This window comes from Fringilla coelebs (assembly GCF_963513975.1).
Source record: "Fringilla coelebs genome assembly, chromosome: 8".
NCBI lineage: Eukaryota > Metazoa > Chordata > Aves > Passeriformes > Fringillidae > Fringilla > Fringilla coelebs.
Window position 1 is genome coordinate 30,639,362 of NC_140066.1, and position 20,225 is coordinate 30,659,586.

General features: G+C 36.4%; 1 protein-coding gene across 1 annotated transcript in view; it reads right to left on the reverse strand.

Moving 5' to 3' along the window:
* Window positions 1–1,623: 1,623 nt before the first annotated feature.
* Window positions 1,624–20,225, reverse strand: part of PDZD8 (PDZ domain containing 8) — a 52,334-nt gene continuing 33,732 nt past the window's right edge. Inside the window, exons 4-5 of the mRNA XM_084210000.1 lie at window positions 7,243–7,405; window positions 1,624–6,196 (exon numbers count right to left, since the gene is read on the reverse strand). Of these exons, the coding sequence (XP_084066126.1) occupies window positions 4,002–6,196; window positions 7,243–7,405 (2,358 nt within the window). The 3' untranslated portion in view covers window positions 1,624–4,001. The remainder of the gene's footprint in view (window positions 6,197–7,242; window positions 7,406–20,225) is intronic.

The window sequence follows — 20,225 nt, forward strand, 5'->3', positions numbered from 1 at the left end:
TCTTTTACACGCATTTATGTATACATCCAAAAATTCAATGTACAGTTATTTTTTTAAATGAGTTCAAATACATTCTTTGCTTAAAAAAATGGAAGAAACAGCCAGTTTTTTGCCAATCTCTCATAACATTTGGGGAGACAGCCCAATACAGCTGAAGTATTGTATTAGGCAATCCCTGTCTGCACTTAGAAAAAACAAGATTTGGAAAGAAAGCATTTCAAAAACAATCCCCCTGTCCTTCTCCACCATGGTGTATCATTTCATTTGTAAAATGAAAATCTTTATGTGCCTTCTCTCATGTAATTGCAGATGTTTTATGTACTACAGCATAGATAATATGTTTACATATAGTTTTGTAAAGCGTATATAATATGGTCAAAAAATATGAAAAATATAGTGGATCAAACTTCAAGTATTGCTCTGTCAATAATTATGCATTCAGAACGCATCAAAATAAAGTTATCTGACAGAAGTTCACGATCTATTGTAATAAAGTGAAAAAAGGAATTTAAAAAGAACAACCCCCCTCATGATTTGCCTTATGCAGTGTGCTTTACCAGTGTGGGGAAAGCTGGCAGGAAAGAATTTCTCAGAGCTCCTTCAGAAACCAAGGTTCTGTCACATGATGAATTCCTCACCAACACCAAGTAAGTAATAATTGTGCAGATCAGTGGCTTTTTACATTAGGCTCAGATTTTACTGTCATTTGCACACTGAAACTTTGTTCCAAGAGATGTTATTCTGCTTAACTTCACTGAAGTCTTTTGGTCAACATCAAATTGGTAATCTGATCAAATTTGAGACTGAAATACCAATGCAAGCATTTTGAATTATTACAGGGCATGTTCATCCTTTTGCCAGCTGATCAACCAGGGTATTTCTTGAATTCACTAATATATGATTCAAACATAGCAACTCACATTTTTATTTAAAAGCACAAAAAGGCTTACTTCATGGCTTTGTTTTGAATTTTCGAGCACATCAAAACTAAGGAGGAGTTTGCATTAATCTGCAACCTGAGTATGAGAACCAAAGAGAGAGAAATGGATCACATTCCTGGTGCCAGTTTCTGCTGGGCCTGAGGGAGCAGCATCTTCCCAGGATTTGCTGAGCAGATCAATGCAGTGCAGTGGCTCCCGTTCTCTTGCTTTAATTAAAATCCACACAGACATTCATGTCTGTAATCTCTGTGCCACCTTTCTCCCCACTCCCAAATAAAAACTTAGCAGTTGTTTAGGATTTTTTTTGAGTAATGAGTAACCAAACCTTTTTTGGGGACAGTCAGGAAGAAATTTTACTCAGAAAATACACAAAAATTCCCCTTCTGTCCTGTAAAAATGTGGATTTTTCCAATTTTTTATATTTTGATCTGTGTCATTCAGGTGTCATAGATAAAGACACTTTATTCATTTGCTCCCACTATTTATTCGGCCTCTGCAGCTGTTAACTTCTACAGATGCTTTATTTCAAATTTCTCACCCCAAATAATTCACTTAGCAGTAGTTTTACATAATGCAAAATGTGCTTCTCCCCTGAAGATTGTTCCTTTAAGTGGTGGCTTTAGATGATAAGCTACTGCAATAGAAGTGTTTAAAAAACATGGACACAATGCAAGAAAGTTGATAATTTAGCAAAACTATTTTATTAAAGCTTATTTTCATGATAAAATAATAGCCAACAAAATCATATTAGGCAGGTCTTCTGCAAATGTGTGTAGCTGCCACCTATTCAGATATCATTAAGTCAAGATATTCTTGTTTTCTGTGGTATTCTTTATTTTCAGCTATTTACAGTCAAGCATGAAGCAAAGATTACATCAGGAATGTAGTATTACAATTTCCCCCTGGAGATTCACTGCTTATTGTAAATAATGCCAGACAGGAATTCATGTTTTCCTTATCACTAAAATACAACTATTTTGCCCTTTTTCCATTCAGTATATTTAAAAATATTGCACTACATTTAATTTACCTCTTACAATCATCATCATTAGCAACACTTATGTGAGGAAAACGATACCCAGCTTTTCTTACCCACTGTGTTACAGGAGTCAATTTAAAACCATGAATGTGTATTTTGAAATCAGTATTTGCATTGTTTTCACAGCTCCTTCATGTGCACCAGGGCTTAAATGAAGCACTTGGATATATTTGAAAACCTCTGTAGTAGTCTGTAAGAGCAAACACTGATGGCATTGAATGCAGATCACCACCAATGGTAAGCTGCTGAGAAAATGGAGTGGGGAAGTCTTAATATGCATCTCAAGCAAGTACAGGTTAAATAACTTTCAGACAAGAAGGGAAGCTCATTTTGTGCGATTATTTGCTGAAGCTTAATTTCAGAAGTGTGTCACATGCCTGTTTTAGCATGGATAGTTTTCCATACATCAACTAAGTAGAATCAACTGCCCAGAACTCACTAAAAAGTGCAAGTAGTTGCATGACTGGCAGTAACCATTTTGCTTAGAAGCACAAGCGCACTGTCCCATGATGAAAACCACTGCTTCTTAATTTTGCCCATCGCAAACTAAACCAAGAAGCAAATTTAAAGGAGAGGTACATTACAGATGACCTCAAAAACTAAAGGAGTTTTTTTTACCATCTCAAACTCCACTCCCACAAAGGCTTTTTTTCTACTACCAGCAATACCAGTGATAATGATACGAGTACCTAGCACAGTACCTAAAATAAAGATGATATTTTATACAAAATTTCTATACACAGAAGATGAAACAATGTCTACAGGAAATAAATAAGATTGATGGCCTTAGCCAGGTGATGCTAAGATCCACAGTTTACACATAGCACAAGATCAGACAGTTCTTTTCAAAAGCAGCTGGCTGAATTTCTTCCTCACCTCTACTGGACTCACAAATTGACTCAAATAAAACATGTTATATACACTATAAGACATTTTGCTGACAAAGGTGATCCTTCTGCTCAGACTCTCTTCTGTCTGAGAAGCTGAATGCAACTTACCATGCTATGATTACTCAAAAGTGTTGAGAGAACATTAGTTACTTTGTATTTTGCACCTTAAGCTTTCCAAAATGATAGTCTGCAGCAAAATATTAATTTCTTTATATTACTTACACCATTATTACATGCTTTTACACAGAAGGCAATGAAACCTCCAACTCTTGTGAAGAACAACTTTCCTTTATCAGGCTATCAGATAATACAACATCACAAACATATGATTTCGGAAGGCAACGAGCCTCTTACCTTGAAAATATTCCAATTAAATTATTATGAGATACCAGTTTATACTTTGACATCTAACAATAGTCCCAAGTTCTAAGGAGGATTTTTTTTAGCATAGCATTACTACATTTCGTGTTAAATACAAACTACAAAAAGTTCTTGTATTTAACAAAAACATTGAAAACAAATGATATGCAATGGTAACTTCAGTAAGTATCAATAACAGACAAAATGAAAGACCTTTTGTTTGCTTTCATGATATGTTTGGCAAAAAATATACAACTACCTAGAAGACATACAATAAAACTGTGATCAACACTTAAGCCTGGCCCCTTGGTGACTTCTGAGTCAGTCATCAGTTTAGGCATGCAACAAGCTTATAATGCTCTCATCATACAATGGATACTAAACATCTTGAAAACCCTGCCTGTTTCCCATTGAAAATACTAGCTAAGAAAACAAAACAAAACAAAAAAATACAGAGAGGGGAAGTGGGGTCAAGTAATGCATTGAGGAAACCACACACATTGATGTGAAATGGTAAGGTTACATAATTAGAAAAAAATCAAAATAAGTTATTAAAAATAAACTTCCAATATAAACCCCAAAGTGTAATTTTAACCAGCTACTTTAACAAAATGATGGTGCTGTAGCTGGAGAAGAACCACTATTAGCAATTAACTGTGGAGAAGCAGGACACGCACATTATACCAGTGTTTTAATTTAATTTGTGTGTGTTTGGATTTAAGTGCAAAGTATTCTTTTAGTCCATTCCTTCAAAGACTAAATATGTAAATATCAGTCTACTGATTGAGGTGGATCAACAGGTTCTTCTGATATGATGTTCAATGTCGGAGCCTCTGTCAGACTGCCATCTTCGCTATCCACTTCTTCTGCTATACTGGGTTCCTCAAAATCTTTAGTCAGTTTTTTGGATTGCTTCTCTAAGAACATGTTCTCCAGGGACTCTAGATCCTCAATGCCTGCCCTGTAGTGGATCATCAGCAGCGTGAGGGCCTGCAGTCTCTCACCCGACTTAGCCAGTGCAGCAGAAATCAGGGCTTTTTTCCTCACGTCGGTCGTCTCTTTTTCTTCTTTAACCAGCGAGTTATTGTTTTCCAGCTCTTGGTCTATTTCATTCTGCAGCTTATCCAACATAAACTCCAATTTCTGAAAGCGCTCCTCTGTGGGTAAACTTCTGTAGAGGTCACGGCCAATCTCCTTCACGGCGATGAAGACGCTGTCGTCCAGGCCGCCCTCCTTGCGCACCAGCTTGATGCCGGCGCCCGCGGCGCGCTTGGAGGGGCTGCTGGGCCCGCTGAGCTCGGTGTCGCTGCTCTCGTTGTCGGACGTGTTCGGGGTGTGCTTGGGCGAAGGCTCGGCCACGTCCGGGCCCTGCTCGGCCAGCCGGGCTTTGGGCACCTGCCGCAGGTTCAGCAGCCGGGTGCTCGTGTTGATGATGTGCCTGGTCAGCCCTGTAGTTCTGTTAGAGGACTTGGCCTCGGAATCCACCCGAGAGGATGCGGCCGCAGGAGCCTCCTGGCCCTCGGCTCTGCTGCTGCCCCCAGTTCGATCGAGCCGCCTTTCAGCTCCTACACAAAAGGGCGTCTCAGTTAAACATTTTTCTTGACATTTTTTATGGCAAACGTAAGCACAGAACATGCACTGCGAAGCTGCTTTAGTCCATACTTTCTTTTTGCAGTAATCGCACCAAGTTGGATTCTGAAACTGAGTATCTTGAAAGTTATGCTTGTTCTCTGTGAGAACTTGTCCCGAGAAAGCATCCTCTTTCTGAAGGGCATGAGCTTCTTCTTCTAAGTGACTCTCTCTCTCTTTCTCCAGAAATGCGCTCGAGTCATCAATTTCACCTTCTTTTAAATATTTGAATTGTAAAGTTACGTCACCATAACAAAATTTTTCATTGAAACCTTTATGGGTTGTCAAACTCCGCAATGCTGTTCTGGTGACTGCTGCTTTAGGTGTAGGAGCACGCAGTTGAAATTTTCTAACAAATTCCATCGAGGACGTAGCTAGACAATCTAAAGCAATTTCTTCAAGTTTTATGCTTGCATATCCCAAGCAGATAAAACCACCTGCTTTGAAAGGGTCTCTGCACCACAGTGCAACATTAAGGTACTTGTGGTATTTTTCTACTTCAAATAGACAGGAGGACGTTCTCGTCATCGGCCATCGGCCCTGACGGATTTTATAAGGAATTTCTGGTGACTCCCACGTTCGATGATCATCACTATCTTTGCAGCTACGTGCATTTTCTGTAAGTCCATCTTTTAATGTATCTTGCTTTGGTGCTGTTACTACTTTTGATACTGCTGGGTCTTCTATCTGATCACTAATTTTAATTAGCTTCTCTGTAGATTTTTCTCCATTATTTGCAGGGGGAGGTGGCCTCTCTGGTTTATCAGAACATACATTTCCAGTTTCTAACACAGTTTGGCTATCACTAGTAGATAAAGCAGGCTTAATTTGTGGCCTAGGTGGCACAGGAGGTTTAGTACTAGATCCTTGTGACTGTTTACCTGACGGCTGTGGTGCATCTGAAACCTCAACAGTTTTAGGTGTTGCCACTTTAGCCCCATCTTTCTGTTGTGTTTTTGATGCTGCCTGGTAATTTCCTAAATGCAGTTTTCGATTCAGGATGGGTGATATAGTTCCAAGAGGTTTAGCAGCAGCAAGAATTACTACTGACCGTTTGGGACTCTGAGATGTTGGCAGATCTTCTTTTTGGTCAGGTGTATCACAAGCTAACTCTTCAAATTCTGAATCAAAATCTCTGCTATCAGTATCAGCTGCTAAACTACTCTGGTCATCTTCTGCCTGTGCCAAGAAAGCTGTGTCCTCCAATTGACCAAATCCATCCTGCAGTGCTGAGCCATGCTGATTATGCCCAACAGGCCTTTCATAAAAGACTAAAACTCTCTCCCCAGCTTGTCTAATCAGCTTCAACACTTGGACAGTTGATGTAATTTTAACACCTATTAAAAAAAAAGACAAACATTATTAAGTTCTAATTATGGTAATAATCAAAGTGACCAAAAATAGTCAACAAACACATTGTTGCTCAGTAACAAAGGAAGTCAATTATGACAGAAGAGCTTAATTGAAATGTAAAAGATGGATTATCTCCATTTTATTCATATAAATATGAAGCTGGAAAAAATAAATATATAAACACTCTAGTTTGCAGCTCATAATAATATTGTAATCTTACACAGTAATGTTGATTTGATATGGTAAGTTTTAACCTTGCTCTTATTGTAAGTTTGGACTTTGCAGCAGTATACATTTTTTTTAACAAAGGACTCAAAAAAGATAGGTACCTTTAAACACAGTTATAATTATAACAGAAGCGGTCTAAAATGAAAATACTTCCAATATGTTAGTGAAATATGGGCATAATGGTACATTATCAGTGTGGCTGGAGTGAGCTCAACCATCTTCCTGAGCAGAACTTTCAGAGCCATTTGATGTATCTCCAAATTACATGCAAGCTAAAGTATCTTAATGAGCACACAGTCCAAATACAGTCATGCAGGGGATGACATAAAAATGACTCTTCCTTTGTTCTAAAGCAATCATCAGCTATCTATTCAAAGGAACTGAAAACCCTTTTAAATTACTGGAGTATTGCAATTGGGATTTATTTAGGCAGTACCTAAGCAAAAGAACTCATTGTAGATTTTAAGCTCTGGTCTGTAAAACTCTGTAAAAGGTTAAACTTCCTGCTAGCCCAGTCACATTAATTTTTTGGCTTGGTTTTTTATTGTTCTGTTTTGTTGTTTGTTCTGGTTTTAACGTTGTCGCCAAATGTTTATTCAAGCTTCTTTTGCCTTTTACCTAAGAAGGAGTAAATAAATATGCAAGGAAATAAATCAAGCAAACAAAGACCTTAAGTGACCATAAATACATTAATGTTAGCTTCTGAGTGCCAAGCACAAGTGTAACTATTAAGAAAGGGAGATTGGCTGAACTGCATACACGACAAGACGACCCTCATTGTGAAAGCTGACATATCACTCACTGCCAATGGCCAGCAGTCTGTCTCCTCTCTGCAGATCAGCAGCTGCAGCAGGTGAGTTTGGAGTCACAGTTTCGATGACAACGTGCCCTGCATCCTCCTCCTTGGACTGCACAAGGCGCAGCGTGAGCCCGACGCTTTGCAGATTCCCTTTCACGAGTTCTGCCTGCAGAGAAAGGAGTCAAAAGTATCTCAGTAAAGCTGACTGCAAGGATTCATGACTACTAACAATAATTTAAATAAAAATTAAATAAAATTATACCATTTTAGTATTAAAACCAAATTGTTATTTTAAAAATGCATTAGGACATCCATTGACTTCACCTAATTGATTAACTGTCTGCCAACTAATTTTACATCTTTGGATATATTCACAGAAGGTCCCAGTCCTAAATAAAATACTACTATTAAATACAATCTCATTATCCATTTTTAGGAGCACTGCACCATCAGCTTAGGTATCACATTTGTGTTATAAAACCTAACACTACGAGCAGCTTTCCAGTAGTCTGTGCAAAAGGGTGTTTGGAGTGACAAAACTCTTATGTACTTACAGCTTGCTAAAGTATATTTAGAACAAATCTCAATTAACAATAGCCTAAAAAGTTTCTTCAAAGAGGCAAACCCTTTCCTCATACCTATCTTGCAAAATAAATACAATTTAAATTTTAACTCAAATAAATTTTAACTCAAATAACTCAAATACCTTTTTAAAAACAAACAAATGGGGGAAAAAAAAGGATAACTGAAGTGCAATCCCTGTAGCTGACTTTCATGAGACAGACCTAGGCAGTTATCAATTATTTACAGACCTCAGTGTCTGAGATCTTTGGCAACTTTTTTCCTAATAAAAGCAGCCCTTAATGAATTTAACAGTATCATTTTTTTTCCCTTAAAGCACATTCCTTTTAGACTATTTCAAATGACTGTCTACAATCATTCCATCAACAGATATCCTATTTGAAAGGAGAACTCATATGTTTCAGCTTCAAGGATAGAAATTTAATTTGTTTTTTTGATTCCCAAGAAGAGAGAGGCCGACAGTGCAGAAACCTCCACAGGAAATTTTATATTTGGTTTCAACTTACTGAGTTCAGGTAGACAGCCTTCTCCTGCAGCTTTCTGCATTTACTTTGTTGCTATTCAATTTTGGATGTTTGAACTGTCTGGAGCTGAGCCTCCTCTTTGGAGGATGTGCCCCTTTACTCAGTCCATGGCTCTCTCCTTGGCTGCATAGCTGTCACTCCTTCTCCATAATCTTAAAAGCCCTGCATCTTGGTTCTTTTTTAATTGTAGTTTAGTTCTTTACACAAATAAAAAGGCTGTGCTTCTCTGCAGTTTGCTATAGAACAGCACTGAGTTTGAAGAAGCAGACTTGTATTAACTTTCAAAGCTTTGCTGCTATTTTCTGCATTTCCCACAGGCACCTACTCCTTTTTCTCAAACTTCTATTGTTAATACCCAGTAATGTATGTAAGAATAACAAGACCAATATAAGCTTAATTGCAGTTCCAAGACTTAAAGGTTATTCCAGAATGAAACAAATAAATAGTTGCCTACAGAAACAACCCTCATGGAGTTTTCAGATTGATATTTGTTCATTTGTTTGTTTAAATGCCGTCCTCATTTACACCAAAACTACTGTTACATAATTGAATTTCAAAAAATTTAAACAATAAACTACTAAGTGTTAAGAAACAAAGAAGTATTAGAAATGTCTGTGGAAGAAGACAAACTTTTTTTTTAAAAAAAGAATTGCTCTTCTGCTTTAGCCCTTTATTTATATGCAATATAGCTTTAAGCTAGCAATTCACAAATGTTGCAATGTGCTGTATGGAAACAACATGAACAATTACTGCAATTTCAAACAACACTAATTGAATATTTTAACTGTCAAAAACACAAACGACATGAATTTGCTTTGGCAGCACGCAAAGCTGCAACAAAAACAACATCCAAAGATCACAATAATATAACTGCACATTCTTATCAAACAATGAGGAAACCATTATTTCTGAGCTTTGCTCAGAGTCCAAGTACTCAAATCTCAGTTTTCCTATGATGGTTCCTTTGTAAGTCTCGCTCTAAGTGATTAAGCTCAAAAAAATACTTCCAAATCATTGCGTTTGAATAGAAGAGGAACTATCATAATGAAGATCAGGAAGTAAACTCGCATTTAAGGAATGCTGACAAACATGAAAATTACAAAGGGCTGAAAAACAAATTATAACCACTTTTCCCCCTAATTTCTGTTAGTGCACTGAAGTAGAAAGCTGTTTAGTGAGAGAATTCCAGGAAAGAAATGGATGCTTAGAACAGTGAAAGGAAAAAAAAAACCCAACAAAAACCTCAAGATGGTTTTCCTTTTAACACCCTTTTATTCTGGCCATTTAATTATACTCCTTAGGAAGTCATTTATTTTGACTGCATATAGTTTATTCTGAAATCTTACATTAGTTCTGCAGCTCAAAGCCCTGAACTGGAGCTCTTCAGCACGACAGGATGTTTGAGAGCCAAGGCACATCCAGGGTGGACGTCCTGTTAGCTTTGCATGGCAGCAGAAGAGACATTGCTGTGAGTTTGTTCTCAACATGAGACAACTCTTGTCCCCTCAGTCTCTGAGCAGAGCAGAAAAACACCCAACTACTGAAGGAAGGTGGCCACCACAACCCTGTCACAGGAGTTACCTCAGGCAAACCTACTCCTTCCTCTTACAGTTGGTATTTTCTCATCCACTCAAAAAATGGCCCACAGTGATAAGATTTCTCCAGAAAGTTACAAGTCTTGTCTCAAAGAGAATGTCAGGAGGAAGAGCTGGCGTTGCAACATCTGACTTTTTAAAGAAAGGCAGGAATGACCTCTAACCACGGTTGGTACTTGCAATTATGGAAAAATGAGCAGATATGGAGAAAGGGAAAATTAGACAGTAAAAAGGAATAAAGAAGTTACCAAAAGCTCTTTTTAAAAGTGCTTGTCAGTACAGACTATGACGCTCGAGTTTCCTTTGAATCCAAGGACTCCTTTGAGCAGAACTACACAAGTGGATGACTTAACAGTGAAAATATTCTGTAGTGCAAAGACTAGAAACTCCTGAGGTGATCCCCAGCATTTCACCCTTCCCTCCTCCTCCAGGGAGAGACCACATGAAAGAAATGAGGGACAGCTGGGACCCAAGATATGTAGGTATCTGAACATTTGGCTCCCATGCAGGGACACAGCCTGCAGATTACAACATGTATGACTCACTGATGGCAAGGAGACTTCCCATATTCCAGCAGTATCTGATGGAAAGCTGTTTTTGGAAGGAGAGTGCCTTTGAACATAACAAGCAAAGTTCATCTCAACTTTTTATTAACTTTGGCACAGTCACAAACTTTCTCATGAAGTAAAGTGGTTTTATTTATCAACCCAAACCAGATGAATGGTTTCCTTGATTATTCTTTCTGGCACCTGCAAGAAACACCACACTATCTCAGGCTAAGACGAATGCAGGTGAAGACCATTTGGAGCTCTTAAACATTCCCCAACCCAACAAGTTCACTCACAAACCCAAACATCTTTGTATACCCAGCACAGCTACTTAATGCCTTTCTGTCTCCCCCTCAAATTAAGACTTGATAATAAATGTGAAGAGCCAAAGACCTATTGGAACACTGAACACGAGGAGGATGAAAATCAGCTAAATGACACAGAGGTTGGAAGAAAATTGCTAATAATGAAAGGACATTTATTATCAAGAAACCTTGCTGCAAGGGAGAAAAACTAACAGCTGCGCCCAGGAGAAAGGGAAATTTTAACCAATTAGCTATATCATATTAAAACAAGTTTATTTTAATTTGATCTTATTAATAGCTCTGTTTTACTAGTTCCTGCAAACCTTAGTAGTTATTTAAATAAGGAGCAAACAAAGCAGATATTAGTACTTTGTTGTCAGTGACAGGCATACTTTCAATGTATTTTATATTGATATAGCTAGAGATACACTGTATCACAGAGCTTAGAAAATGTATCTTAAAAAAAAAAGGGCAAGCAATCCCCAGACTATCTATTAAATACTTGTTGAGATTAACATGCAACAAAACAGGAATGACCATCCTGGAGAGAAAAAAAAAAAGGTAGTAATTTCCTTAGTGTTTTATTATTAAAAAAATCCCCCAAACCCAACAATAAAACAAGAGAACACAAGATGTCCATTTACTTTAGAATTAATAGAACATTTTGATGTGGAGCTGTGAACACTTGGCTTTTACAGCACGAAGTCCACAAGCATCAATTTCACAGCACAATCTCACTGCCACTTTCAGTTCAATACTGGATGTGTGCTCTGGAAACACAATGCAGGAGAAAAACATCTTGTGTCTCACAGCCTTTCCTTGCCTCAGCCCTGCTGTTCTGAAAGCCCAGCAGTTGAATGTCAGTGAAAAGAAATTTTTCCAAACCTTTTCAAACATACCAGTACTGAGCTCCACAGCTCCACAGTGATTAATCAGAAGTTTAAAGCTTGCTAGTATCATTTAAATGGCCAAATATTTACATGAGTGTCAAAACATGATGCAGTTTTAATCTTCAAATGCTTCATGAAATTATCGCTCTGAAATAATTTATAAATACAATGGGATGATAAATAAACATCCCTTTTACAGGCAACAGGCAAATATGATGCCCTCTCATTTACTATTTATTCCAGAACTATATATGAAGTTAGATTTTTATTTGATTCAGAGGTAAGAATGTGACCAGTAATACTGTAGTCTCATAAGTAGAATCTAAGTTAACATTAGATACAGCACTTTCATTCAGACTAAGACAAGACATAATAATGTCCATTAATAAATACAGAGATTACAACATCTAGGAAAGTGTGTATGACAATTTCTTACCAGCAGTGCAATATCATTCAGCTAAACTTTAAAATTCTTAGGTGTATACAAAAATAGAAAATTACAAAATTAAGCCATAGCAGGATAATTGGAGCAGAAGACTTTTGCTTTTAAACTTAACTGCTTATTTTCAGGAACTAAAAAGGAAATAGTTGTTTTTGAAAGTTGAATTTTACACTGCAAAATAATTTCTAATAGTCCAAATTTGTTTAACTATTTGTAAGCATTAACATCATAAATCTTTACTAGAATTTCGTAAGCCTGTCACTTTCTTTTGAATAATTTCTAAGAAAAGCTTCATCACCCAAGCACAAATAAGAAATCCTATTTTACTGACTCTACAACAACTAAAAGAATACTGTTTTTCCAAATTGTTCATATTCCCCATCAGGGGTATGTAACACACTCTATGTAGCAGAAACTGAACCCATGTCAGTGCTGTACTATGGAGAAAAATATTTCTTTTTGGCAAAACCATCAGCGTTGTTAAAGGTGATATCTTAGGTATTCTTGCAAGGTATAGTTAAATGCCTTTTGAGGAAAAAAGTGAGAATGTCTGTGAATATGTCTGTAAAGTATTACATTCTCCCAGACAACCCTGCAGAGGAAGGAATATTTCATGTCAAAACCCCCCAAAACAATAAAGTCCAAAACTGGGAAGCTGTTTCTTCTCTTCAGAAGCCTCAGTTCTTCGTACTATTGAAAAAACGTTTTTGGCAAACATCCTTAAAACATTGACTCTAGTATTATTGCTTTTTTCAAGCCTATTACTGAATACAGTTATTATGTATGACCTGCACAGCAAAGAGACTGACATTATTTACAGGGGAGAGGAGGCACTGAAAGGAAACGCGTATCGCTAAACTCATGATTTGCTCCTTAGAAACACTGGACACAAAGGAAATAAAATAATTTTCTTGTGGGACTTTCTAAATCTGTGGTTTAGAAAAGGAATAGATGTTTTTCTTCTCCTTGTGTCAAAGCCCTGAAGCCTAAAACGAGAGCTTGTGGCAGCGTAGCACAAGTCTTTTCCAGCCCTCCTGTCCACGGGGCACGGTAACCCCAGACGTGCTCTGATGTAAACCTGGACTAAGGAATCCATGATGACAGAAACACTTTCATTTCCCAGGCACTGAGAAAACTTCCAGTTACAGTAAGATAAATGTTTCTGAGTATTCAAGAGCTACCCCTGTTCTTGGGATGCTTAATAGCTCAGCAGTCAATAAAGCAAGCCCTAATTATCAGTTCTACACTGTAGTCACTGTTATGTCTTACACACACACAGGTGCAATGATGCACACATGTGGATGTGCCTCCATCTCCAGATTTAACCTGGGTATTTCCTTTAGTGGGTTCAGAAACGTTGAAACACACTGACAGAAGGTTTAAATAAAATAAAAAGCTGTAGTAATATTTATAGAATAACTACACTATACAGTACAACAAACAATGAAAAGGAAGGAAACAATCTCTGCAATCAAATTAAATCTATATAGAAAATTGACTTAAATTCTTCTCCTCCCCACTAGAAAGAGGCATTAACTACAAATCACTCATTAGAAAAAGACTGATGGTAATGTAATGTAAAAGATAATGCATTGGCTACTTAAGACATCAGTATACACTACAGCTAGAAGCAATATGCCATTCTAGAGACCAAAATATACTAAAAAACACATTTACAAACTTGGAAATTAGTTTAATGATTTGTGAAATTATTTTTTTTCAAATAATTAACAAAAAAAAAAGCTTGAATAAAAATCTGCTTCAATTTTTTCCATAACAGAATCTAAATCCTAAATCTAAACTTGCTACTGTTCCACAATTTGTATCAAGACTTCTATAACAATAATTAACATACTCTTCCTTGCTATGTGATCCTTCCTCCATGCCAAAGATATACGCATCTTTAGTATTATTCAAGTGGAAATTTAAATGCATTTTTCTACCATTCCCAGGTTTACATTAATTCAGTTAATTTTAATAAACAATTTGATTTGTCCCCTCCATTTTAAAAATATTTTGACAAAACATATCAGACAAATATGTTGAATGAGTAGGTATTTCTTCTAGTTATACAGAATGGTAGGTGAAAGGGGGGGTGAAATAACTAAATTTATTAGTACACCTAAACATTTAAATACATATATATATGTGTGTGTGTGTGTGTGTGTGACTAGAACTTCCAAAAAGAAATCAAAAGGAAACTATCAGCTGCTTATAAAAAAATTCCTGTTGAACAGCAATCCTAATAATTGTTTTTGCACAATTCCTTTTACAGTCATATCTGAGCAACTGCTATAAAGATCCTCTTATGCCCATTTTGCCTGAAAGAAGTAATTTGATAATACTGTTAAAAACTTAACATGCAAAACCAAAATAAGTTTGGAAAAGCTACTAAAATGGACTTTTATGATAAGGAGATAGCACCAATAAAAATAAAATTTCAACCCCATTTTTGTAATTTCTTTTTCTGTTCTGTGCCACTTATTTGACAGCTAAACATTTCCTTACTTGTACCCAACATTCACTGGAGTGTTTGCAGTGGGTTTCTGGACCAGGCTGATCAAATTTTAGACATTTTTAATTAATTGGATTTTTACTTAACCTGGTGTTCTGCTTTCCTCCACTGCAGCTCTGTGTGCTAAAATCCCATGGGTCAGAAGGGTTTTTCGGTACTCACAGCTGTCCTGAGCAGACTTCCACTTGCTTAATCCCCTAAAAAAGTTAACTTTTCACACTGCTCACCTTTCTCTCCAAAACCTCTGAACAACACATTCTGTCCTGAAAACAATTTTCATCAGTGCAACAAAGGAATCAGCCAACACTCAAAATCATCTTGAGATTAATTATTCACAAACAATTTTTCTAGTACAAATATCAGAAAATATCTAGTGCAATATCAGAAAATAAGTTCTTCAGATCCTTTCCTTTGATTCAACACTGCCCATTTTGCAACTTCTGCATTTTTGACATATATTTGCATTCCATACCCTATCAGCTAGAGCAGCTCTGTAGGACTGGTTACACCTTGGTGTCTCCTTGAGTGTCACTGAATGACTAGGCACCAACTGTTTTGTGGAATATTAGGAAAACCAGGTTTTTGATGACTCTAAAACAATGAAAAAAGGGAAGTGGGATGTTCTGCTTTTGCTGTTAATCTTTGCAGCCTTTTGAACTGTGGTCTGTGCACGGGGAGACACAATGATCTCAGACAAACACTGCATTTCTCCTGTTTGGTTTGTTTTACTTTTAGGAAGAAGTGCACTCATGGACAAAGGTCTTGATATTTTCTTACTAGTCATCCTAAATGGCAAGCCAGTGGGACTAATTTTCTGTTCTACGAGATAACTAGTAAAACCCAAAAAATACAAGTTTAAAAATATGACGATAATTTCATTTTGAATGAGTTACATATTGGGCCAAGATCATATTTAAAATAGCAATTCATTAACACCACAATATGGCAAATGTTATGCACATGTCTAACTTCACCATCATAAACTACTTGTCTCAAAAGAAATGTGACAATTCATCGTAGGAGAATGAAACATCTGCATATCTGCCTGATGAGCACTGAAAACTTTAGACATCAGCAAAATCCAGAACAGGCTTGTTACTGAACAGAATGAGGAGCTGTATCTTATTTTCCCAAATATTTGTGACACATTGCAGGTACTCTTTGGCTAAACTACTCCTAAAAAATTGCACCTTCCAATTGCATGGTGAAGCAGGTTACACGACATGTAAAAAGCAAACTGTTTAGCAATTATCACGAATTGCTGGGACATTCTTACAGCAATTACAGGACTTGAATGGAGGAGATAAAGACAAGGCAGTAGAAAACCTGCATTTAACTTTGAAGTGTCAAAAGCAGGTAAAATAAAGGCCTTCAGTTTTAGGTGGAGCTCTTTGCAGAGCAATTTAGCACAAACACCAACATAGCTCGTCTTTAAGTGCTCTTACTCACTGACATCCTTTTAGTCTTTATTAAATTCAACTTTGATGATTTCCTTTGGCTCTGAAGAAATAGCAAAGATCAATTTTTTTTTCTCTAATGTTATACAGCCATATAAGCCTTTGATAGGAAAAAGGCTTCCTCCAATATTGGTTAAGCATTACTTGGTCATCACAAATATTTTGTGCAAAACTCAGGTAGTCTAATGAGAAATACTGAAATAATGTTACTAAGTTCATTAATAATACCATGTGTGACATCAAACCAATAAAAACTTTACCAATCACTGCATTGCAAATTACAGATAAAGGAAATTGATGAGAACCTGTGAGATGGAAGCAAAAAAACCTGAAAACATTCAAGTCTATGCATTAAAAGTAAACCCTCTAAACCAGTAATTATTTATATGTATCTTGGAAGTATCTAATTAATGGTGATATGACAGCTACTATTAATCTCCCTGCAATAAACTCAAAATATTGGACTATCAGGTGAAGTTCTTTATAGTGGAACTAACAGACACAGTGAAGAGTTTTCTCCACACAGAGAAACTGCTTGGCAATTTTCAGTATCAGACCCAGCCGCATTAAATACCTGAATACTGACACGGATATTGCCATCAAAACTAAAAATATGAAAAATCATTATCCACTGTGATTACAATAATATGCATTACAGATGCTAGTTTCCATGGAAATAAGATATACAATATAATTTATATGCACTAAAAAGTAGTAACTCTGATTTCAATAATGGGCTTAAAAGTCACATTTTAAAAGCTTAGAAGTTACTTTTCTGACAGAAAAGCTACACTCTCACAAACAAAGCATCAAGACTACAGGTAATACAAATTACACTCTTATCAATAACACAGCCAAAGCAAAAGGGACCTCACAGGCACCTAGAAGCTCCGTAATCATACAATTTGAAATATCATAGAACTTAAAAGTAACAGTTTGTTTCTTCTGCACTGCAGAAACACTATTTTCTTGGCAACTGGTACATTTCTCATCAGCATTAATGGCTAGATGGCTATTAAAGCAAAGCACAAGCCTGAATAATATCCTGTGTGACCCACAGAGTGTTCAGACTCCCACATTCCCACTGAACGAGCTAAGCCCAAAGGAACTAAAGCAGATGTAGTAAAATGATTCGTGATCTTAACAGCTCTTCAGAGATTAAATAAAAGACCCATCTGTATCAAAATGAAGTTCCTGCTGCACACAAGCCCCAGCCCCACCCTTTGCCCAGTAAAACCAGACCAACCCTTTTCTGAAATTCTGTGTTACCATGGCCAGAAGAAATGAGGATTTATATTTAACTTATTCTGAATAATTGCTGCAAGAAGGCCAAGGTTTAGTATATAATAATTTTTTCTGTACCTAGAAAGGAAGCCAAACCACACTGAGTTGTTTTCAATTAAATTCTGGACAAAACACTGCAGTATAAACACACAAATATACAACCAGTAAAGGTTTCCACGACCATACATCTATTTCTGGTTATTTTGTTGAACACATCACATCAAATCAATTTATTTATGGTTATAGGGCACAAGTCACTGGCAGGCAGTGAAACAGCAGCTCAATGTCACATCTAATTAGCAGCACCAAGACAACAGCACACCTAGAAACCAGATTTTCATTCTGTTACCGACGACCACCACTTATAAAAATTGCCACAACTATTAAACTGAAAATATCTTTACATCAACTCAAATACTGACAATTCACTTTGCAAAAAAAATCAATACTCAGCTCTATCTCCTCTGCACTTGAAAAATAATCCAGATTATTTTTTAATACACATAAAGATCAGTTCCCAATAGACTCAAAGAATGCTTTAGAAACAGAATGTTAGCTGTAAATTGGAATGTACATACCAGCCAGCTTTGCAACCGAGCTTCTAAAAACGCTTCACGAAAATCCAAACATCTGAACTTTTCATAGAAGGGATCTTTGTCTGCAGTGCTCTCTCCACACAACCAACGTGACCATAAGTGCCTAATAAAAAGTAGGATTTCCTTTCCCTATAGTCAGCTATCTGAATGACAAGAAAACAATTTGTGTAACTACATCTTCTCCGGAAACCAATTTTAGACCTCTCTAACACTAAAGCCTAAAGCATGTAAAAGAGCTAAAAAGAAATATTCTTCCAGAAACAGCTGATTAAGAGTAAACCCAAGAAAAGTTACAAGAGAGGCAGAACACTACCCTGAGTGGAAGTAAAAGTTCATTCCTTTTGACCTTTCTTTTTTTCAGTATCTTCTGGCTCAGGGAAGTAATAGATACCATTTCCTCCTCTCCCTTTTGTAAGGTAAGTGAAAAAATGAATAGGAAATTATGTCAAGCTTAAAAACTTCTTTTACTTCAGCACACACTATAACTTCATACACTCTGGTTTCATGCTCTATTATTTTTAAATTAGCAACATATTCTATTGATAGTTGGTGAAATATATATGAAAAATAGCCACAGGATTTCATAAAGTAACATCTTTCTACTTCCTTTTTTCCCCCTTCTCTCTTCTGTCACCAGAAACCCAGCTTGCTTGGGACTGTGACCAATTACCTCTTCCACAGAATTCAGAAGTGACTCATTAAATTGAAAATTGAACAAAGGATTAGTCAATATCGTACGAGGCTTGAGAAACAAATCTAACTTAAAAAAAAAGTCATACTGAAGAAGGTAGGAATAATTCAGCTTACTTAATAACTTCAATGACCCTTCTTATAAAAGAAAAACAGAAATTGCATCCAAGAAGGTGATGAAAACTTGTGAAGTAATTTGAATACTGGGTTCAGACTACAGTACTACACTTTTTTGATCACCACAGTAAGGGCATCGGTGAAACAGCCCAAAAAAGGCATCCTTCATAAATGGCACATTCAACACTAAGTATTCAAAAGTCTGAGGTTTCTCTTTTCAAGTGGTACTTGTAAAAATAGTTCATTTAAAAACGACAGGCTTAAAACATTAGGACTCCATAGAAAAAAACAATGTGCAATGTGATGAATGATGAAATGCCTCACAGTAAAAAGAAGAGTAAATCCTACAAAATTCCCAATAGCAAAGCTTCAAGATACAAAATTACAAACTTAATCATCAGCTTGCTCCCAATGTTATACAACCACTTTCCTCCCACTAGAGTTCAACATTTTTTATAACCTCTACGACATACTAAAAACACCTACCCGAAAAATGATATTCAATCAGGGTTTAAGGGGAAAAAAATAAAGGGGTAAAAAGACTGTAAAATATAGAGATGAAAAGGGAAAGGAGATTGGAGATGGAAAAAAAAATCAGATCTGGACTGGGAATTAAGTAGCAGTTTGTAAATCCATGGCTGCACTATGACAGCAATACACTTCTAATTTTCGCATTCCCATGACCTCTGATTAATAAAACCTAATTAAACCACCATTAAAGAAACCAATGGATTTAACTTCAAATTGATAATTTTCAATTATTTGTGTACAGTGTTACATTTCAGTAGAGACATCCATGCATATATTACAATATATTAAGAAAGGAATTGCCTTTTTCACATGAAAAAGGAAAAAAAAGACAACTTGGGGGCTAAGAAAGCAAAACTATCAATGCTTTATTTTTTTACTTAGGAGTAAAAAATTTATTTTCTTTCTACCAAAAGAAAATCATAATGCATAAACATGTGTATTCATGATGAACAGGTTGCCCTTCTTCATGAACTCCTGAAGTCCAAATATCCAGCCTGTGACTTACATACTTTTATACCATTTGATCAAGAACATTGCAAAGTAATTAAGCCTCAGGTAAATCTACCCTGTTAAGTCAGCCAAACATCAAAATTAACTGTAATTTAGATGCTTTCAGCAGAAACATCATTGATTTTTTTTGCCATTTTCATACAAGGACACATTTCTAAGCTGAAAAAGTATTTTGCATAGAAAGCAGTCGAAGGTTAAAAATGACATGCAAGAATCATAATATGAATATAATGATAACATCACCTAGTGAGCTCTTAATAATTACTAAAATTATTAATTAATAATTATTGAAAGAGCTATGGTTTTATTACACAGAAAGTGAAGTGCTTGCTACCATGGAGAATATCTGGTATTTTTGCAGGCCCTTCTTCATAGCAGCTGCCAGAGCTGTGGTCACAGG